Raw genomic sequence first — 23831 nt, forward strand, 5'->3', positions numbered from 1 at the left:
CTCCCACTGGCTTTCCAGCCCTCCTGCCTACACTGGGCTGTACTTCCCATTTACCCAAAAGAAACAGATCTTAACTGAAGTTCCTGTAGGATATCTTGAGTTGAGAATTTGTTTCACTCTTTTTGTGTGTGTGCAGGATCTCTGGCTTTAAGTTCTGTTTGAAAAAGCTTCATTTAAAACTGCTTTGGGAAAAGCTCTCCAGGAGCTTCTTATCTGTGCCACCATGGGTATGCCCCAGACATTCCCACTATATCCTTTCTATAACATTTTTTGTGATATAAAAATTAGCTTGTAATCTAAGTTTCTCTTCATTTAGGGAAACTTAGTTACAGATTTCTCAAAAATTTCATCATGAGGTAGTATCTTATATAAATTGTTTCTCCATAAAGAGCCCCAAACACAGAGAAACTTCAGTATGGTTCATTTTGTGAAATATTAACCATGACCGTGGTTTTGTTTTTGGGATAAAGAAACTTATTGAATTTCTCAATTCAACAATCACCTAACTTAAGGTCAAATATTCATTTTGGGCCTTACTGTTTTATCATACCTCCCTGGCTAAGCAAATCTCCCTAAGACTCCACTTTCTCAAAGGGAGATGGAGCTGAGTAATACTGTGATGAGAAAGTTTGAAACTCCTTTCTATCATGTTTTTTTGTTCAATGAGATCAGCAACAACTGTGCCGGCAAGATAAGGATGAATGTTTTTGTAACTTTTGTAGCAATATCAAAATAATATGCACTCCCCTAGGACTCTATATAATGAAAATTTTAAATGTTTACAAATTTATTTGCTCCCCCCTGCAAAAAAAGAAAGGGAATAAAGGGTGCTAAAGAATTCAGGTAATTTTATAGACCAATTAGAAATGCTAATTTATTTGCTCATATTATAAATAATGTTGATTTTTGTCCATTGCCCAATAAATTTATGTTTTTGACTCTGTGAAGTAAGAGGAAGACTTCCATCTTGTTATATTTTTGAAAAAAAAATATGGACAAGATTTGCAAGAGGATGAAAAGGTTGTGATCTATTGAAATTTTGAATTCTGACTAATTTGCTCAAAAAGAATTGAGCAAATTAAAGAAAAAGGAAAGACATGATAGTGAGTCAGAAAAATTGTCTTGGAGGAACATTGCTATATGTAGTAGGAAAAGAAAAGTTTCAGTAAGGAAGAAACAGAATTATATTTAGACTTCAACTGAGATACCTACAAAATTAAGCAAGTCTTGCATATGTAGCACCTTTAATTATATTCAAGGTAAAAAGCTAGTTTCATGTATCTCTTGGCTTCCATGAGCACTCAAGTAATATTTCTAATGAAAGACATGACAAAAAAGAGTCTAACTGAATCTCTCTCTACAGGATGTACAAGAGCCTCCTTAATTAATGTACTTTAATGTCTCCTGACTTTGTTACTAGATTCATTCTTTCAGCAGCTGTCTATTAATGTCTGCTCTATATGAAAACTTTTCACCTGAGATTAATTAAAAATGTCATTATATTAAAAAGTGGGACCAGAAATTGATGGATTCTTTCCTTCTGGCATTCATGTTATGCATGATATAATTGTATTCCTTTTCATTTCAAATTATTTTCAAACATTAGAATGGAGGCTTCTTGAGAGAAGGAATTGATTTGTTCTTCTTAACATTCTTTACACACAGCAGGAACTTAACAGATATGGAAATATTTTAACTTTACTGAAGATAATCTTTTTTTTTTTGTCCATGACAACATATAAGTTTCTTGATGACAGGAGCTATTTCATTTTGTATTTGTATCATGAGCAGCTGATGAGTGCTTGCACACAATAGGTGTTTAATAATTGTCATTAGATTGATTATTTGATTATCCTGAGTTTTGTTAGGTTAGTAGAGTCATAAGACAAAGTTGAAATATAAGGCTATACTAAATGACATTATCCCTTCTTTGAAATCCCTTTCAAAAGAATAGCGTTACATGTATATCTTTTACATTTAACATCTAGTTTTAGGAACTGTATTCCTTTCAGTACTCAAGTTAATATCTTATCCCCACTATGCATACCTTATTTTTAATATTATTTTATTTTCCCCCAATTGTCAAGACAATTTTTAGCATTCATTTTTACAAGATTTCCAATTTTTTTCTAAATCCCTCCCTCCCCACCTCTCTTCCTAAGATGATAGGCAATTTCATATAGTTTATACATATTGATGTTTGTACTTTGTTCTCAAAGACGACTATGACATCAGAGAGGTGATGCCATGAGAATCACATGAATTGGATTTGGATGAGGGGGTGCTGTTCTGAGTTACCAACTTCACTTTCTCCTCCAGAGTCACCTGGTGTCCATGGCCAAGTATGAATCAGGATGACTGGAGATGGCATTGGATGTGAGGCATTCAGAGTTGGGTGACTTACCCAAGGCCATACAGCTAGTAAGTGTCAGTTATCCGAGGCTGAGTTGGAACTCCTGTTTTGACTCCAAGGCCAGTGCTCTCTCCACTGTGCCACCTAGTTGCCCCTTATACAATTACTAGTATGTAAAACATATTTCCATGTTAGTCACAGTTGTGAAAGAAATATCAAATGGGGGGAAAATTTAATAAAGAATGTGAAAAAAGTATGCATTGATATGCATTCAGAGTACCTAAGTTCTTTATTTGGATGTGAATAGCATTTTCCTTGATGAGTTCTTTGTATTTGTCTTGGAACATTGTGTTTCTGAGAAGAGCTGTCATTCATAGTTGATCATCACACAGAGTTGCTGATACTGGGTACATTGTTTTCTTGGTTCTGCTCATTTCACTTTGCATCAGTTTGTACAGGTCTTTACAGATTTTTCTTAAATCTTCCTGTTCATCATTTTTATTGCACATTAGTGTTCATTACATTCATATGCTACAACTTGTTTGGCCATTTCCCAATTGAAAACTGCTATAAATATTTTTGCACATGAAAATTTTTTTTCCCTTTTTTATGATCCCTTTGGGGTACAAAGCTAATAGGGGTATTGCAAGATCAAATGGTATGCATAATTGAGTTTTCCTTAGGTCACAGTTCCAAATTGTTCTCTGTAATGGTTTTATTAGTTCATAACCCTGCCAATACTAGTTTCCTAATTTTCTCGCATCCTCTCCAATATTTATCATTTTTATTTTTTTGCCATTTTAGTCAACCTGATAGGTGTGAGATGGTTCCTCAGGATTGTTTAAATTTCCATTTCTCTATTTAAAGGTGATTTGGGGGGGCAGCTAGGTGGCACAGTGGATAGAGCACCGGCCCTGGAGTCAGTAGTACCTGAGTTCAAATGCGGCCTCAGACACTTAGTACTTACCCAGTTGTGTGGCCTTGGGCAAGCCACTTAACCCCATTGCCTTGCAAAAACCTAAAAAAATAAAAAATAAAGGTGTACTTAATGTCTTTAGATAGCTTTGATTTCTTTATCTGAACACTGCCTGCTCATATCCTTCCACTATTTCTCAGCTGGGAAATGACTTGTCTTATAATACATTAGACTAATTTTTCTTTTTCTTTGAGAAATGAGACCTTTATTAGAGACACTTCCTATAGACTGTTTCCCAGCTTTCTGCTTTCCTTCTAATATTGGTTACATTGGTGTTGTTTGTATAAAAACTTTTTAATTAAATAATAATTTAATCAAAATTATTAATTTTACAATTCACAATGCTCTCCATCTCTTGGTTTGCTTATGAATTCTTCCCTTCTCTATAGATCTGAGAGGTAGACTATTTCTTGCTCTTGTAATTTGCTTATGTGTCACCCTATGCATGTTGATATTATCTTGGTATATAGTTTGTGAAGTTGGTCTATAACCTAGTTTGCACCCTGCTGTTTTCTAGTTTTCCCTGCAGTTTTTGTCAGATAGTGAGTTCTTTTTATTTGGGGGGGGGGGCCAAGACAATGGGGTTAAGTGGTTTGTCCAAGGCCACACAGCTAGGTATTTATTAGGTGTTTGAGGCCGGATTTGAACTCAGGTATTCCTGACTCCAGGGCTGGTGCTCTATCCGTTGTGCCACCTAGCCACCCCAGATAGTGAGTTCTTATCCCAAAGGCTAGGGTCTTTGAGTTTATACATTTTTTTTGTTTTTTAAGCTTTCTTGTGATAATGAAAGTCAAATTGCATTAATTTTATAATTTTATATTTTTCAGATTATTGTTCAGTAGTAATTCTTATGGACCAGTCCAATGCCAAGTTAACCTGTATGCTTTTTAGTGTAAATCTTGACACACTTCCAGTGATCTACAAAATTGGAGACATTGTTCGTTTTCACAGATTGAAGGTACAATTTTTATTTCATGATGCATAATATCAATTATAGATCTGTATCTATTGTTTGCCAAATCCAATAAATGCTAATTATATTATTAAGTGTATACCTAAAACTAGAATAAACAATGTAGATAAAATATTAAAGAAATAAAATCATTTAGTCAACAAGTATTGCTGCAGTGGGCCACAGACTATGCTAGATGCTGAGGATAAAGTAAAAGAATGAAGTAATTCCTATTCATAACCTAGATTCTAATGAAGGAAATTAATACATATATATATATGTTATGATTTTATATATACTATATCTTTAACTACATAACTTACAGATGAATATATTCAGTAACTCAGTGCTGGATCAATAGTTACCATTATAATTCACCCTGAATGTCCTCAGCTTATTTTCAATATGCCAACATGTCTAAATACGAATTCATTATTTTCCTCCTCTGAAATTCATCAAACTGATCAAAACATTTTGAAATCCCACTTTTCTTTTAATTTTTAGTTTTGGTTTTCCTTTAATTTCTTGGGGTGTTAAGAAATTAGGGAGGAATTAATGTATTTTCTTGTCACAATGATAATTCTAATTGAGGTCAAATAACATGAACTTAAAATGTACCCATTCAACATGATTATGAGGCATCCTCCAGTTGCATTCAGCTCATGAGTAGGAACAGAAGAGGCAGATGGTGGGAGTAATCTAAAACTAAAGTTTTGCAGGTGACAAACAGTGATACGGCAAAAGGATAAGTAATTCAAGAGCTGAAGAAGGTATGGAGTTGAAATGAAAGTTATAGACATTAAACCTATTAGGTTAAGATTGGACATAGTAGAAAGTGAAATTAAAACAACATAGATTGAGAAGATATTGAGGGATGAGAGGTTAGAGGTCTCAGTGAAGATGAACAGGTATAGGAGGCTTGAGAGATAGGTCGAGAATTATAGGAAAGTCAAATAGGGAACACTTATGGATATTGATGACTTAGCATGTGACTGTCTCTCTGTATACCTAAGGTGAGAGTGAAAGAATAGGTCATAGCACTTGAGGTTAAGAAAATGGGAGTTTAGAAAGCTTGAGGAAATGTCTACTTGAATATTAATATGTCCTCATACTTTAAGTCCTCTTAACTCCTGCCTTGTTAAGAGCAAGAGTTGGGGAGAAGATGATGCTAAACCAGATGCTGAACTCCTTGAAAAGGAGATGGAAAATTTTCATTTCTCCCAAAGAATTCACAACACAATAATTATTTTCCTTCATAAAACTTTCTTCAAGGTCTGTTAAAAAAGTTTAAAAAATATAAATGATAAATGTAATTTTAAGTAAAACTGGACCATGGATGTAGAATAGAAGTACTCAGTGTTCTTTGAGATCTGGAATGTAATATGTCATTCCTGATTGAGATAATCATTGAGCTGTTAACAATGAATTTGGGACATTGAAGGATGATTTTCAGTTGTCAGTAGAGATAAGGAGAAAAGGCATTCCAGGTTGAAATGGGGTATGAAAACTAAAGCCCATAACTAAGAGGTAGAGGACATTTCTGGAATATAGCAAGTAGTCTAGATAGATAATGTAAGTCTCTTTAGAACATGTAATAAGGCAGTGAAGGTGAGTAATTAAAGGTAAGACTGAAAATGTAGATTGTAATATATTGCAAAAGACTTTGAATGCCTAAGGAGTTTATCCTGTAATTTTGTTAAAGGAACTCAAGAGAATTTTGAGCAGAAGGATAGTGTTTTGCATTATAGAGAAAAGAAATTTTAGGTGGTAAGACCAGGTAAAAAACACATAGTAATGATTGACATAGTATGTCAATCAGAATAGAAATAGTTAAATAATCATTTATTTAAAAATAAAGAATAATCGTAAGATTTGCAGCTAAAATAATTTTAATTATTTTTGGTCCTTCCCCCTCATTTTATTTATTAAAAAGTATGTATAGAAAAGCTGAGTTATTTTCTAAAATTAAGTAGCAGGAAATAAGTATAGAGGAAAAAGTTACTAATGATCTCTTAATTTCCAAATCCAGTGACCTTTTCTAAACTTTCATCCTTTTTGGCATCTCTAGAATTTGATGCACTGCCTACCACTTCTCATGCTGAGTTAATTTTTTCCCCCCTGGTTTTGGGTTTTTTGTTTTTTGTTTTTGGCAAAGCAACACCGTTAAGTGACTTGCCCAAAGGTCACACAGGTAATTATTAAGTTTCTGTGGTCACATTTGAACTCAGGTCCTCCTGATTCCAGAACTGGTTATTCTATCCACTGTACCACCTAGCTACTCCCCCTCTGATTTTTCATGGTACCATTCTCTTTTAATTTTTCTACCTTGCTGAACTTTTTTCCCCGGTTTCTTTTGCTGTTTCATCTACCATTTTGTAGCTCTTACACCCACAAAGCTCTGTTCTGTTCTGTTCTCTGTTCTCTATACTTTTTTCTACTTCTCTCAGTAAACTCTTTGCTTCTTATTAAAGTTCCAGATGAGTCCTTTTTAAATTAGGTCCAGTAAATTAGATCCCAATGAGACACACTCATCTGTCTCATGTGACATTCTATAAAGTAGGAAGGAAATGGATACTGAATGATTAGGAAGGTACCTCTTAGAGAATGTAGTATCCTAGAATCCTCACAAAAAGAGCATAAAATGGCAGTAGACTGAGAAAAAAACAAACTAAATTCTGATTTTCCTTGTGACAAATGGACAGTAAATGACATTTCTTTTAGCCATCCCTAAAGTCTTTTCCATTTCTCTTTTTACCCCTTTGCTTTTTGAAAAGATTAGAATTGTCCTGGTTTTTAAGGTTTTTGGCAAAATATTGGCACAAAAATTAATAATTATTGTTTCTAACAATCTTGAAATAATTGGCATTTACATTGTGTTTTAAGTCAGTCAACAGTCAACTGACAATATCTTCATTTAATAATAAAAAAAATTGGTTGGGGAGGCTAAATTAGTTAACTCTAAGCAGAATCAGATAAAGAACCAAATTCTGTTTCGTTCCATTACTCTTTAAAGCGGTATTCTACAAACTTGGCCACATGAAGTTTACTTTTTTGTCCTAGACATTCCTTTTTATTTTTATTTTTTCTGTTTTTCTGTTGCAATTTTGAAGGGTGTAGTTGTGTGATAAACAGTGCCTATCTCTTGGGGCGGCTAGGTGGCGTAGTGGATAAAGCACTGGCCTTGGAGTCAGGAGTACCTGGGTTCAAATCCGGTCTCAGACACTTAATAATTACCTAGCTGTGCGGCCTTGGGCAAGCCACTTAACCCTGTTTGCCTTGCAAAAAAAAAAAAAAACTAAAAAAAAATAGTGCCTATCTCAATAATTTTTTTCTTTTGATTCAAAGGCAGGTTAGGAGATATGCTGTGGAATAAGCTCACTAATTAGCAATTTACTGAAACTTATATTTTTGAATTTATTTATTTATTTTATAATTGACTTGTCCCTCACCTGGTTAAAACAAAGAAAATATTTTCTCCCATGGTGTAGCTTCCTTCTTTTAGTCTCTCAGTCTTAAATCATGCACTTAAAGGCAAAGGCTAAATCACTGCTAATGCCTGTGTTTATAATTTATTAGCTATTTCAAGTAATATAGAAATACCCAAGGACATTCAAACATATTAAAGGATGTAAAACTCACTGCTTTCGCTCCTCCTTTAGTCATCTCTCAGTGATCTTAGAGAATTGGGATTTTAAAAGGATGGTTGAGGCTGCTAAAGAAAAAATTAAAGATTTAACTCCAGGTAGAAATTTTCCTAGGATAGCTAAATGGCTCAGGGGATAGAGTTTTGGACCTGGAGTCAGGAATACCTGAATTCAAATCAGGCCTCAGATATTTACTGTGTGATTGTGGACAAGTCACTTAACCTCTGTTTGCCTTAATCCACTGAAGAAGGAAATAGCAAACCACTTCAAGAAGTGATTTTTTTTCTATTATATTAACTATCAGTTATTAAATTAAGATTAAGGCTTTTTCTTTTTCTTTCCTCTTTCAGAGACCAGCCTGGGTAGTACATTCTATTAATCTCTGAAGGGCATAGCTGACAGATGAGATTGTCCAAATCCTCTGTGAACCTATTCCTCCATCCTAGGTGACCTTACTTCTCTTTACAGTGTAAACAATTTAATCTAGGTGAATTCCAACCCTAAAGCATTAAGTCTATGTCCCTGCACCTCTCCATTGGAATGTAGGGTTAACCAGCTCTTAAAAGAGAAAAGGAACAGAATGGTCTAGGTAGATATGGATTCCTTTGTTCAGACTACTGCAAGCAGCTGTCTCATTATAAAGCAAGTTTCTCAGAAGGAAGAACTGATGACTTTTAGCCTTCATCTTCCTTAATTGATGTTTGTTCTTTCTTTTTTTATTTATTTAAGACAATGAAGTGACTTGCTCAAGGTCACACAACCAGGCAATTATTAAGTGTCTGAGGCCAGATTTAAACTCAGGTCTTCCTGACTACAGGGCCAGTGCCACCTAGCTGCCCCTGTCCTTCATTCTTGAAGTAGACCTTTACATCAGGGAGCTGATACCATGTCCAGCAAATGAATTTGGATTTGAGTGAGAGGTGCTGTGCAGTCACCAATTTCACTTTTTCTTCCATAGTTATCTGGGTCCAGCGATCAGATATGGATCAAGATGACTAGAGATGGCCCACAGTTTGACAGAGGAAACACCCATTCAAACATTAAGTCATTAATAGGCCTACTGTCTTATTAATTGTTTATCAATCCAGTTTGATTTCTCCTGTCATGTCATTAATCTCTTTAAAAAAATATTCAAGGAATTCAGTGTCTCCATTTGGTGTCTTTGGTTACTGAGAGAAATCATTATCAATTTAATGATTATCAGCTAACCTAATTAATAAGTTGATTATTAATTACTATGAAACTGACTTTCGGGTTTTCTTTTCATCTCACCCTCCAGTATCTTTGCTAACAAAACACCATGAACAAATATTGTCCACTAGGTCATGAAGAGTCAAAAGGACTAAACAGTTGAACAATAAAAAAGTAATTTTTTTCCAACACTGTTCTCAACAAAAGCAAAGAGAAGAAAAGGACCATTGTCTAGACTTGAGTATCATCAATTGCTACAATTCCTAGATCAATCAATTTTCATTTCCGTTAAGTCTTCTCTTGTCCTTCTCAAATAAACACTGGTATGTGTCTCACTATTGCTTTTCTATACTCCCTTATGTGGTAGCCTGAAACTTCAAGCCATTGGAGCTCCAAAACAAACACCCTTTCTAAACACCTTTTAATAGTTCAGCCCAAGCATTCTTCTCTGTCATTCTGATAAGACCATTTGAAAGTCTGTGATCCTGTTGTAATTCCCTTACAGTGCATTCTTTTCAGGGGTAGCAAATTATCCTTATTGGGTATGGAAGGTGGAATTGATTTTGTGATATAATACTCTGTGATATAGTACTCTCAGAATTGATAAGCAACATGGTTTCAGAAAATCCTAGGAAGTCCTATATGAAGCTAAGTCAGAATGAATTAATGTGAGCAGGACCAGGAGAACATTGTACATAGTAAAAGCAATTGTATAAGGATGATCAACTGTGAAAAACTTAGCTATTGTAAACAAGACAGCAATCCAAGACATTTCTGAAGGTCTCATGAAAAATACTACTTACTTCCAGAGAGAGAACTAATGAACACAGAGAAGATTGAACCTTTTTAAAGCTTTTTGTTTTTTGTGGGGTTTTCTCTCTCTCTGGGTATGTGTGTGTATGTGTGTGTTTATTTTCACAGCATGTCTAATATGTAAATATGTTCTGCATGACTTTACATATGTAATTGACATCATAATTCTTGCCTCCTCAGGAATGTGAGGGGAAAAAGAGAATTTAGAAGTCAGTTTTTAAAAATGAATATTAATTTTTTTTTAATTTAATTAGGAAATATTGAAAAATGCAGTCAAGATAGAAGAAAGAAACCAGAAACTTCCCATGAGCTCTTCCCAGTTTCACTAAAAAACAAAATTAATCAAGTCTCTAAATAGATTTTGGAGCTACCAACTCCACAGGGGAGACAGTCAACTAATTTTCCAGCTTGAGATATCTTGGAAAGATTTCAGGGAAAGTCTGTCACTCTCAGGTGTAGTGGGATGGTGACCCAGCACAGGCAGGTATGGGGAAAGGGAAGGGAGGCTCTCAGCTAGCACAATCCCTGGGCACCAGGCCAACTATGAAAGCTGTCATGTTGTAATAATACTGAATTTGGAGATGGAAGTGATGCAGTATCAAATCTCACCCCCTCCCACCGCTAAGTGATGATGTTGAAGGAAGTTTCTCTTACAAGTGGAAAATAAAACTTCTATTACTTTTATTAGCTATTTCACAGGACTGTTGTGTCAATTCGATGTGTGTGTGTGTGTGTGTGTGTGTATGTGTGTGTGGTTTTTATTAATTGTATCCCCAGGTTTTCATAATCTTTCACTTGTTTAGGCCATCTAAAGAACCTGATCTCTAAAATCCTTACTGCATATATGATTTTCTGACCAACTAAGCTGTTTTTCCCCTTCTCCTTTCAGATACAGCAATATAAAAATGAAATTCAAGGTGTTACTACTGTTGGATTTTCATCGCTTACATTTGAGGGAACTTTGGGAACTCCAATAATTCCTAGAACTTCAAGCAAAATATATACCTTCTCATCAGATGACCAGAAAACAGTAGAAGCATTGCGTATTTGGGCAGCTAATCATATTTCCTCCTCTGGGACAATGATAAAATTGTCTGATATAAAACCAGTGCAATATTTTGATTTGACTTGTCAACTTGTAGGGAAAGCAGAAGTAGATGGATCTTCAGTTCTTTTAAAGGTAGGTTTCAAAAAATTTATAAATAGTTATGGTTATGATTGTTTTAAATTAGGTTCTTAATTTTCCAGAGCTCATTTTGTTTCTGGTGAAATATACTTGCTTACTATTTTTTTTTCACATTTTGACATTATTTAACTATGGGAACATTTTTTAAAAATTCAAGCTTTTAACTCATATAAATTTATAAAGAATAGAATGTTAAGCCCTAGCCATTGTAGCATTACTCTAGCATTTATTTATTCCTTTTGTGATTAAGTTTTTCATAATGATAGTGATAGGGACTAGACCCGTGATTTTACCTTCTTTGTTATTTCTCTGTGATTTATATTCTTATAGTTGTCCAGACTACAGATAGGTTAGCAAGTCACAAGACTAAGCATCTACTGTCAGAATTGAGACTTGAAGTTCTCTTATTCACTATCCCACATTACCTCTAGTCATTCAGTGAATGTATTTAAGTAATATAATCAGTCAGCAAATAGAAAAGATACTTTAATTGATAGTCTAAAATGATCATTTATTACCAAGTTTCATGATTTTATGAATTTTCAGAGATACTTCATGTCTCAGACTGACTTTTATAACAGTGATTGCTGGTGCTTTGTTGGTATTTTGATGCAATTCTCAGTTGTGTCTTTGACAGATGTTTTAACTAATAATCTCTGATTATGTTATATAATGATCCAAAGATCAAGCACTTTAGGATATCTGTCAGAATTACAAATGAATAATATGTGGCCTGGTTTTTATTTAAGGAAAATTTCCTTACTTTCATAATCTTGTACCTGGCTTTTAAATAACATCTTTATATTCTTGATATATTAATCAATGAAATGCTCTCCAGTAGTCTCTGTCCAAATGAAGGGAATAAATTCAAGAAATCATTTTGAAAGAAGTTTGTTAAATTTGTAAATGAATAAAACACTAGGAAAGAGGAGGCAGCATAATATAACAGAAAGGACATTGAATTTGGAGTCAGGGAGTCCAGGGTCAATCTTTGATTCTGCTCTCTACCACCTATGTGAACTTCATTTCTCTGGGCCTCAGTTTACTCATATGTAAGATGAAGGGATTAGACTAAATTATTTCAAAGGTACCCTACAGTCTAAATTGATGATTTGACAAGTTTTGAATAAGATATAGTTCCCCTAAAAGTACTTTACATTGTGGTATGAGGGAAGTGATTATAAAGCATGTGATTACAATATGTCCTCAGCAATAGATAATTGTAGACATCTACAAGGTGCAATGGATAGAGCCTTGGGCCTAGAAGACCTGATACTTCTGTGTAATCTTGGATAAGTCACCTAGCTCTTCTCTGCTTCATTTTGCTCAACTATAAAATGAAGATTCTAATAGCACCTAATAACTCCTACCTGTTTGGAGTATTAAATGAGAGAATATTTGTAAATCATTTAGCAAAATACCTGGCCCATAAATGGAGCTTAACAAAGGCATGATGGGGGGGCTGAGCCAAGATGGTAACAAGAATGGATCCTGTCCTAGGCGCTCTCTCATAAATCTTTGAAACTAAGGACTCTAACTAAATTTTTGAGAGGCAGAACCCACAGGGGACCCAGTGAGGCAGTTCTCCTACTCAAGGAAACCTGGAAAAGAGCGGAAAGGCTCTGCTGCCCTGTGTCGGAGGGGCGGCCCACCAGAGCGAAAGAACTTCAGCCTCCCGGAGGCAGTCCCAGGGCGCTGGGAGCCACAGCTCACAGCAGCGTGGGAGTTTCCTGACCTGCGCCCTGGGGAGCACCAAGTACAAATTGGGGGAACAGCCAGGGACATCTGCCAGAGCAAGCACTTGAAGTCCAGCCCTCAGGGCACACAGCAAGCTGCTTGGCCACTACATTCCAGATCCAAGAAACAGAAGCAGGTGGAGCCAGTAAGCAGGATCCCCCAGGGCATGAGCCCATTGAACCTAGGGGGGGAGTAGGGAGGGGAGTGAAGAGAGACTGCAGAGCTCTGTCCTCTGCCCCTGGAACAGGACTCTGGGGCTCTGAACACATTCAGATCCTGATCACAGTCCAGGCCCCCCCCATAGAACAGCAGGGCCACCCCCCCCCCCACCTGAGCCCCGTGGCAAGGGGGCGGGGAGCTTGTGGTCATTTACAGACCAGGAGGGAGGACAGAGCCTCACACACTGAGACTCTTGTGGGAGTGTCCCAAAAGCTCAGGAAGCACCCCAAAAACACACTTAGACTGGGAAAATGAGCAAGCAGAGAAACAAGAGAAACACCATTGAGAAATACATTATCTATGAACCCAAGAAGGATCAATATACTCAGTCTGAAGATGAGGAAGCACAAGCTCCTGCATCTAAAGACTCCAAGAAAAATAGAAATTGGGCTCAGGCTATGACAGAGCTCAAAAAAGACTTTGAAAATCAAATGAGGGAGTTAGAAGAAAAACTGGGAAAAGAAAGGAAAGAGATGCAGGAAAAACATGAAAATGAAGTCAGCAGCCTAGTCAAGGAAATCCAAAAAAATGCTGAAGAAAATAGCATGCTAAAAACCAGCTTAGGTCAAATGGATAAAACAGTTCAAAAAGTTGAGGAGAAGAATACTTTAAAAAAGCAAAATTGGCCAGATGGAAAAAAGAGATAAGAAAACTCTGAGGAAAACAAATTCTTCAGACAAAGAATAGAATTCAGAGAGATTGATGAATTTACCAGAAATCAGGAATCCATACTTCAAAACCGAAAAAAATGAAAAATTAGAAGAAAATGTGAAATATCTCATTGAAAAAACAACTGATATGAAAACAGATTTAGGAAAGATAATTTAAAAATTATTGGAATACCTGAAAGTCATGATCACCTTGACATCATTTTCAAAGAATTACTACAGGAAAATTGCCCTGATATTCTAGAAGCAGAGGGCAAAATAGAAATGGAGAGAATCCACCGATCCCCCTGAGAAAGAGATCCCAAAAAAACAACCCGTAGAAATATTATAGCCAAGTTCCAGAACTCCCAAGTCAAAGAGAAAATATTACAAGCAGCCAGAAGGACACAATTCAAATATCATGGAGATGCAGTCAGGATCACACAGGACTTAGCAGCAGCTACATTGGAAGCTCACAGGGCTTGGAATATAATATACCGGAAGGCAAAAGAGCTTAGAATGCAACTGAGAATCAACTACCCAGCAAAACTGAATGTCCTCTTCCAGGGAAAAAGATGGACTTTCAATGAACCAGGGGAATTTCAAATGTTCCTGTTGGAATGGCCAGAGCTGAACAGAAGGTTTGATCTTCAGATACAGGACTCAGGTGAAGCATAGAGATTGGAGGAGAAGGGGAAAATATGAGGGACTTGATGATGAACTGCATGTATTCCTGCATAGAAAAATTACACTGATAATACTCATATGAACCTTCTCAGTTAATAGAGCAGGTAGAGGGAGCTTTTATAGTTGAAGCACAGGAGAAAGCTGAATTCGAAGATAAAATATGGTGTAAAAATGGAGTCAATAAGAAAAAAAGGGAAATGGAATGGGAGAAAGAAAAAGGAGAGGGGGAATAGTCCAAGCTATTTCACATAATAAGATTTTTTTTATTACATTGAGCTATTGCAATGATATGGAAGGGGGGAGGCAAGGGGGAATGAGGGAACCTTTGCTCTTATCAGAGATGGCTAGGAGAGGAAACAGCAAATATACTCAATGGGGTATAGACAACTGGAGTAAGAAGGAGGGGGGAGCAGGGGGAAGGGGTGGGGATGTGAATAAAGGAGGAGAGGATGGACCATGGGGGACAGTGGTCAGATATAACACATTTTCTTTTTTTACTTCTTGCAAAGGGCTAGGATTGGATGGCCTGTCCGGGACCATAGGGTCAGGTGGATGCTGGGCCTAAGGGGTGGTATGGGGGCTCAGGGCCTCTTGGCCTCAGGGCCAGGGATCTGTCTGCTGCGCCACTCAGCTACGCTACAGCAGAGTCAGAGTGAAAGAAGAGAGAAAATAGAGTACATGGTACTGGAGAAATTTGAAAGGAAGGAGTTGCAATCAGCAGTGGCAACAGTGAAAAAATATGGAAGTAACTTTTGCCATGGACTTATCCTAAAGAATGTGACCCACTCATGACAGAGTTGTTGGTGTTGGAACAAAGACTCAAGCATATTTTTTATTATTGTTATTATTTTGTGGGAGAGTGCAGGGCAAATGGGGCTGGGTGGCCCACCTGGGGCCATATAGCAGGGTGATTGTTGGGTGTCTGAGGCTGGATTTGGACCCAGGTGCTTCTGGCTCAAGGGCCAATGCTCTGTCTGCCACCTAGCCACCCCTACTATTATTACTATTTTATTTTATTTTGGGGTTTTTCCCTTTTTTTTGGTTTTTGCAGGGCAGTGGGATTTGGGTGTCTTGCATGGCAAACGGTTGGGTGATTGTTGGGTGTACGGGACCAGATGTGGGCTTGGGTTCTCATGACTCCAGGGCTGGTGTTCTGTCCACTGCGCCACCTGGCCATACCTACAATTATTACTATTATTTTTTTTAATTTTAATTTTTTTCTCTCCCTTTTACTTTATCGCTCAAGTGAGTCTATTTTTGGGGGGAGGGGGTATTTTACTCTTAAACAAGAATATTTTATTAATGTATAAAAATGAGAATAAATAAATATTAAATATTAATAAAGAAATTAAAAAAAGGCTTGATGTCTTTCCTCCTCACCCTTAAGGACAGTTTTTATGATCTCTCTCCATTCCCCCATTTTGCTTCTTTATTAATCCTATCCATTGCTCTTAATTCTGTCCTCAATAACCAGCTCAGAGTACCGAAGCTTGACTCTGTCTTTGTCCCTTACTTGTAACAAGTCTTTAACTTCCCTAGACCTTGATTTCCTCATATAAAATGAAGGATTTAGACTAGCTGACCTCCAAGACCCCTTCTAGCTTTTTAATCTGTTATCTGATATTCTTTCTGTCTCTCTCTCTCTCTCTCTCTCTCTCTCTCTCTCTCTCTCTCACACACACACACACACACACACACACACACACACACACACACACACAGCAAGATCACTGGTTATCTTTCTCTGAATGCATACATATATATATGTATGAGTACATGTATGTAAAATAGTGTGGAAATAAGGATAGTAATGAAATAGTCTTTGCCTACAAAGAGTTGTCATTCTTACTGGGGAGAAGAGGGGAGGGCAAAACACTTTCTTCAGCACCTCCCCTCCACAAATTATAGGAAGTTCTCCAGTACTTCTTTTGTTTTTTTTTCTTTTTCAATTAAACAATAACATTTATTTCCCATCCTACCTCTATTTGAAAAAAACAAAGGGGAAAGAAAAAACGAAACTTGGAATAATTGTATATAGTCAAGCAAAACAAATAACATGTCCAAAAATATATGTGTTATAATGTGTCTTGACATCACTTCTCTGCCAGGAGATGATAAGATACCCCATCAATAGTCCTCTGGAATTCTGCTTGGTTATTTCATTGATTATTAATTTTGACCCAACATTCTAGAAACCCAACTATCTAAAATAATCTTACTATAGCACATACTTAACCATTTAACTCACCTGTTCAAAATCCAGCTTTTCATTTTAACTCCTTCACTATCTTGTCCTAATCTAATTTACCAGTCATATTATATATACTTCTTCATTCTTTTTTTTTTAATTTTTTTTTTTTGCAAGGCAAATGGGGTTAAATGGCTTGCCCAGGGCCACACAGCTAAGTAATTATTAAGTGTCTGAGGTCAGATTTGAACTCAGGTACTCTTGACTTAAGGGCTGGTGCTCTATCCACTGCGCCACCTAGCCACTCCCATTCTTTCTTAATTTCAAATTCCCTGGACTGCTAGCTACTACACAAACTACCTCCTATATCTGCTGCTTTTCACAAGCTATCCCCCCATGCTTGGATTGCATTTATTCTTTCCCCCATCCCTTAAAATTCTTAGCTTCTTTGTAACTCACTATAGTGCTATCTTTTTGAAAAGGAAATTTATTCTTGATCTCCCCAGGTATTAGTTTTTTTTTTCCATTCTCAAATCATCTGATATTTATCAAATATATATTGTATCCCTTCAATAAAATGTAAATTCCTTGTGAACGAAGATTTCTTCATTTTTGACTTTTTATCAAGGGACTAACACAGTGCCTAGAACATTGTTTATGCTTACTAAATGCTTGTAGAATTCTGTCATGATGAATCCCTATTTATTTAATAATCCCTATGCCTCCTACCCCCCCCCCCCCCCAGCCAGTGTCCACCTTAGGCAATTCAGAGTTTTATTTTAGAAAGTTCTAATCAACCACATATCATAGAATCATAAAATATCTTTTTTTTAACTTAAACATTTGTATAAAATTTTCACTGAATTTTGATTTCCCTATGCTGTAGGTGTGGGATGGTACAAAACCTCCATTTCCATCATGGAAGGTCTTATTTGAAGAGGGCACTCTTGAAGGGGATGCTGGTCATATTAATCAGTTGAAGAATCTGACAATAGACATCCTTGTTTATGATAACCATGTTGCATTGGCCAAATCTCTAAAGGTGAGCTGAAGTACAGACAAGCCTAACCATTTTTTAATAATTACATATTTTTGTGTCATTTATATTTTAAACATAATTTCAGGTCCATAAGTCATTACTTAGAGATCTGATTTGTATTCTCTCAATACCATGGGATTATTTAAGTGCTGTGTAATTATTTTAAAATATTTATTAAAAGCCACAGAACTTGGAATCCCTTGGAAGAAAAAGCTTTTAATTAAATAACTTTATATAAAAGGAATAATAATATTACAAGATCTTTTATTTAGTATATTTCTTCAAAAATGGTGTGGAAGGTAATGTCTCTTGTTCCTTTAGGATGTTTTAAGTCTAAAATACTACCCAAATGTTGAGTTTTGTTATTTGTTTTGCTATTATTGTTCACAGTTTTAGATTTCTCAACAAGGATGTTGTGTACTTTTAGATAGGTAAGGAAAATAGTAAAATACCTGGTATATTCCTGTACTATAGAATTGTTTTGATGTAGTATGAGACTGTTTTTGTTTTCATTTTTAAGATAGTTTATTAAGAAATTTTATTCTAAACCAATGACATAAAAATGTTTGATTTGAGTTTCCTAAAAAAGATGTGATACCATGTGTTTTTATATACAACTATTGACTAGATAAAAATAGATGTTAGCTTCTTTGCTGTATATTAAGTGATCTTCTATATCAAACTTATATGATGGAAGTAAGCAGTTAGTAATAGGAATAACAGACCTTCAACTTTTGGACTACTTGATGAGTTTCTCCTATATAATTTTATTTCTTGTTCATTTAAAAAGATACAGTTTACTAAAACTTCTTTTCACCAGAAGTAGATTGTGTCTTACATGTTTCATTCATAGCAATGAAAATAGATTTTGTATTTTATATTTTTTCTTAAAAAAATCTACTCTTAAAATCTGTGTTCTCAATGTCATTCCTTTTACCTCATTCTCTTGACATCCATTACTTTTCTGACCCCTAAGTTTCCTTACTTGTAACTTGAAGTTAGATTAGATGATCCTTCCAGTCCTAAGATTTTATTTATTAGGTTCTTTAAACATATCTTCTTACAGGATTTATGCTATTTTATGTTTCTGCAACACATAGCATGATGCTTTTTATATAGTAAGGATTTAGTAAAGATTTGTAGAATAAATTTTCTTTGTTTTTCTTTGTTTTCTTTGTGTTTTCTCTTCCTTTCCTGTCCTTTCATCTCTTCCTACCTTCCTACCTTGCCTTTTTTCTTTTTTTTTAAGGATTAGCCACTAGAGGGTGACATGAGCAAATAAAAATTTGGTTTAAGGTGTATTCTTTCATTTGTTTCTGTCTTCATAAAGATCATTAAAATGAAAAAAAATCCACAAGCCATAAAGCTCTATGATTTTTGTAATACAGAATACTCTCACATAGAAATGGTCATAGGCTTCATCTTTTGTTATGTTTCAGAACAAAAGGGTACATATTCATTTATGTACTTAGCAATGTGTCAGCTTCCATGAAAAGAGTAACTTCCTATTAGTATTTAACAGTTTTTCTTTATGTCAAAATACTTCAGTATATAGAATTAAAATATTAAACTCTTGCTTGCAAGGTAGGAAAATAGAATGTTCATTTTTATTGTTAATATAGTTCTTTATCAGTGTAGTAGAAGGTCTCCAGATGAGAGTTCTGGGGAATCTGTTTGACACCATATTGTTAACATTCTATCAGTGGCTTAGATAAAGCCATGGATGACCAACTCATTAAATTTGTAGATGAAAAAACTTGTGACTGACAGATTTAGGATTGAAAAGGATTTTGACAGTCCAGAGTACCTTCTTCACAAGATGAGAAATATGTAGTTAGCAGTTTTACTAGAAAAAAATCTGAATGCAAATTAACAGTTTGATATGGTAGTCAAAAGAGCTAATGCTTTGAGAATTCCATTAAAAGAGGCATAATTTCTAGGAATAAAGGAGCAGTGTTTCCTCTATACTCTGGGCTAGTGAGATACTGTTTCAGATATTGTGCCCAGTTTGGGAAGCCACAATATTGGAAACTGAAGAGTATTCAGAGTATGATAACCAGACTGGTGAAGGATCCATTGAAGGAACTGGAATATAGAAAATATTGAGGTAAATATGATAGCTGTCTTCAAATATTTAAAGGTCTATCATCATGTACAGTAATGCTAGACTTCTTCTCTTTGACTATTAAACACAGAATCAGGAATAACAAGATGGAAGTTGATAGGACACAAATTTGGTGCATCCAAGGAGGTAAAGTGAATAGAGCTTTGGATCTTGAGTCAGAAAAACTCATCTTACTGAGTTCAAATATGATCTCAAACATGTCCTGGCTATATGATCTTGGGCAAGTCACTTCATTCTGTTTGTTTCAGTTTCCTCATCTTAAAAATGAGCTGGAAAAGAAATGACAACATTCTAGTACTCTACCAAGAAATCTTAAAATGTGGTCATAAAGAGTTGGGCACAACTGAAGCAATTGAACAGGAGGCAGATTTAGTCTTGATGTTAGGGAAAAACTTCTTTCCAGTTAGAACTGTTCAAAAGTGGAATGGTCTTTCTCAAGAGTGGTAAGCTACCTCAGGAGGAGGTCTCCAGAGGATGGATAATTTATTTGCCAGGTGCATTTATAGTGGGACTTCCTTTTGAGTGGAAGATTGAACAGGGTGACCATTAAGATCTCTTTTAGTTCTCAGATTCTATGATTCTTTAAGGTATATAAGATGTAAATAAATAAGATATATGTATAAGATTTAAATAAATAAGATGTAAATGAAATTTGTTTAACAAAATGTAAAAAATGAAGGATATATGTTAATGAGAAAGTATTATATAACTTTAAAAAATATATAGAGTATCCCAAAAGTCTTAATGTAGTCAGACTACTAAGGCTTAGAACTTCACAGAAACTTTTTGTATACATCATATTGAAGAAAGAACAAATTGAATAAAAGAGAGCAGTAAGTTATTGTAAAGTAAGACATTGTACTGCCTTCTGGAAATGTACATAGTGGAGGAGAGAGACATTGTAGATATTGTATAGAGCACTTGGTTAAGGACCATTGGTGGGAGAAACAGAAAACTTATTGTGTCTAGGCCTGTAGACTAAAAAAGGAATTGGATAATGATTTCTAAATGCAGATCATAGTATTGGGCTGTACACAATCTATAGTAGTAATTGAAGACTTTGGTTGTGCCAATTTCTGCTTGAAGTCTTGAGAAAAGCCAAGATGGGACATTCTTCACTTGTCTTGCTAATAAATCCAACCTTTAGAAGGAGAAGTCTTAAGACAATTTGATTCTGCCCCATAAGGAAGAATTCTTTTCTGAAATAAAAGTCATTGGAACATTGTGAAGAAACAGCGATATTGTATTATAGTTTGTGTCAGTCAAGGGCCAGGTTTCATTGGAAGTCTGGTCACACAAAGGAGATAAATTTTGGGGAAAAGCAGTGGGCAGGAGGAAGGAGTGTAGGATTTCTCAACAAGAGAGAAGCAAGAAATTTTATTTTGGAATAAGTATTTAGAGGCAAGTAATTAGAGGCCAGTTAAAAGGTAGAGCATAATTAAAGAGTGGTCAATAATACCAGCATGATTTTATGTGCCAATAATTACCTGCCTGCTGTGTCTCAGTAGTTTAGTACGGAGTTCTATCTAATGACACATTTGGGAATCTCAAAAGCAGTACACTTAGGCAGTTGGAAATGATTCAAACTTTGAGCCCAAGAAACTCAGAAACCCATGTCCCCTTGATCCTATTCTGTGTATCTTCCTGTGGTTGATGGGATTTAGCTTCAGTTCTTATAGGAGGCACTTTTTGCCTCATGGAGGACTTCTTGTTATCCAAGTTGATAAGCTTTTCTTCTGCTGTTAAGTGTATTGGTCAGTCCCTTGCTGCTTTGACAGTTTTGACAAAACTTTTTACCCTGCTAGTAATGCTTATGAAATTCTACCCCATTACAACTCACACTGTGAGACAAATATCAGCAACAAACATGGTGATAGGATGACATTGATTTTTATGCTCTGTATTTCCTGTTATGTGTATGAGATCCAAAAGTTTGAAATCTCACCTTTGGTTATTAAAGAGTTTTATAAAATTATATTGCATGTTTCAGAGTTATCATTTCTACCTTGCTTATTTTATGTTTTGTGTAATTATCAATGCAGGAGTTGGAGTGAGACTTAAGTTTGTTATTATGATACTAATACAATGAATATTTTATATTCTTCTGAACTCTTGGTTGGTCTTTCTCTTTGCACACTTGAAGAAAATTCAAATATTATTTAAGTTTTCTCTTCCCCATAACCAAAATGGAGACAGAATATAATTATATTTTTTACTGATATCAGAAGGTTTCTATTGTCTTCCACTGTTCATTTTTTTCTATCATTGTTCCTGTCACTCCCCCTTTTAATCTCCATGTTTCTTTTCATTTTCTCTTTCTTTTTTTTGCTTTTCTTCATATTTTCTGTCATCTGTGACTTTTCATTCACAGATTTTGTGGGGAAATAATGACCTTTTATAAAGAATAAAGAAATCAAGTCACAACTTTACATCTGGTCAGTGCCTGTTCACAGATTATTTTATGTAATCATTCAATCTTTGATTTTTATCTCAACAGTTTAACTCAGTTATGTTCAAAGTTCGCATCCTAACCCTAATTTGAGTATAGAATCTTTTGCATGGTGACTTGGAGATGCCAAATAGGGAGATTACTTCCAGATCTAATACCTTTATACATACTTGATGATGTTGGAAATTTGGTCTGATTCAGTTTTTTTCCCTGTAATTGTAATGACATTGTATGCATGTAACTACTATATACAGTTTCAGTATTGTGGTTTGGGCATTTTCTGCTGTAGACTAGTGAATTTTTTGCTCTGAAAGATTGTAAAGAATATTCTTCTAGTAACATTTTGCATTAGTGTAGTAGTACTTACTGCTTTTAAAAGTGTTTAGGTGTTTTTGTATTTTTTTTTATAATGGAATATATCACCTTAATAGTAATTCTTAGATATTTCAATGAATCTGAGATTTCAGCGATGAAGCTACTTATCCCAATGATGCAAATTGCCTTTCTTCCCACCTATGTAATTCATATCTACCCATAAATCAACAAAAAGGCAGTTATACCCAGTAGGTTAACAGAACCCAGAACCAGACTGCCCCTACAATGACTCTTAGAGACTGTGGTGTGTGTGTGTGTGTGTGTGTGTGTGTGTGTGTGTGTGTGTGTGAAACCTTTCAAAATTTTTGTTGAAAGAGGAAGGTTATTGTTACTTATGATTCTCTCTTTCTCTTATCCTACCCTTTTTAGATTCTTTGTGAAATGATCCTTCTTAAATTATGCTGAATCCACATTCCCTGTATATCAACAGCAGCAGCAGCATCATTATTATTTTGAGTAATAATAATGACAATGACATAACTTACATATACATGGTACTTTTAGGTATACCAAACATTTTGCCCATAGCAAACTTGTAAGGTATAGAGTGCAAGTATTTTCCCTATTTCATAGAAAATGAAACTAAGATCCAAAGTGGTTTTGGATTTATTTATAGGAATTTACATTCCTATATATTTATTTAAAGATTCATAGAAATTTGTAGAAAAATAAACCAACCCCTGTCCCTCTGCCCCACAGAGAGTAAAACTCAAGGAAATAAATTGATTTGACCAAAAACATACTGGTTGTACCAGAGACAAGTCTTTTGAATTTAAAATTTGTGTTCTTTCCACATACCACACTAGCAGATGTCAAATTGATTATTTGAATCTGAATAATTTCTGACCTCAGTTCCACTGTTTGTGTCTGTCTCTGCCATTCTGCCTCTACGATATGAAAAATTTTGATTACACTGGACTTTGTACAAGTGTTACTTTATCAGTTTAATAGTTCTTTACTCCTCCCTCATGCTGATGTAACTCTGCCTTGATAGAGTATTTTATAGTTTTGTAGGGGGTGGGGGATATACTTGCATCTTGTAATCTTCTTTTCATGAATTTCTCCCAAATGAGACTGGTAGTTGAAAACCAGGACAGTGTTTTCCTTATTATTGGTCCTAGACTTAATTTTTCCCTTTCTCCTCCCTACCTGCATATTTATTTTCCATATTAGTTGACTTTTCTGAACTTGTTACATATATTCAGTATCAAGGAGTCTTCTCATGCCACAATCATATATCTGGGTAGTAC

At 35.3% G+C, this 23831-nt stretch overlaps 1 protein-coding gene across 6 annotated transcripts in view; it reads left to right on the forward strand.

The window, feature by feature from the left end:
• Positions 1–23831, forward strand: part of POT1 (protection of telomeres 1) — a 121707-nt gene that overhangs the window by 53962 nt on the left and 43914 nt on the right. For 5 of the 6 annotated variants that reach the window (XM_074193783.1, XM_074193784.1, XM_074193786.1 and 2 more), the window contains 3 exons: positions 4157–4287; positions 10819–11109; positions 17480–17635. In XM_074193783.1, coding sequence (XP_074049884.1) covers positions 4157–4287; positions 10819–11109; positions 17480–17635 — 578 coding nt within the window. Of the gene's footprint in view, positions 1–2353; positions 2422–4156; positions 4288–10818; positions 11110–17479; positions 17636–23831 lie in introns of those variants that run through there. The other variant, XM_074193789.1, reaches the window with a different exon arrangement.

The sequence above is a fragment of the Macrotis lagotis genome, chromosome 7, assembly GCF_037893015.1.
Source record: "Macrotis lagotis isolate mMagLag1 chromosome 7, bilby.v1.9.chrom.fasta, whole genome shotgun sequence".
In the NCBI taxonomy this organism is placed as follows: domain Eukaryota; kingdom Metazoa; phylum Chordata; class Mammalia; order Peramelemorphia; family Peramelidae; genus Macrotis; species Macrotis lagotis.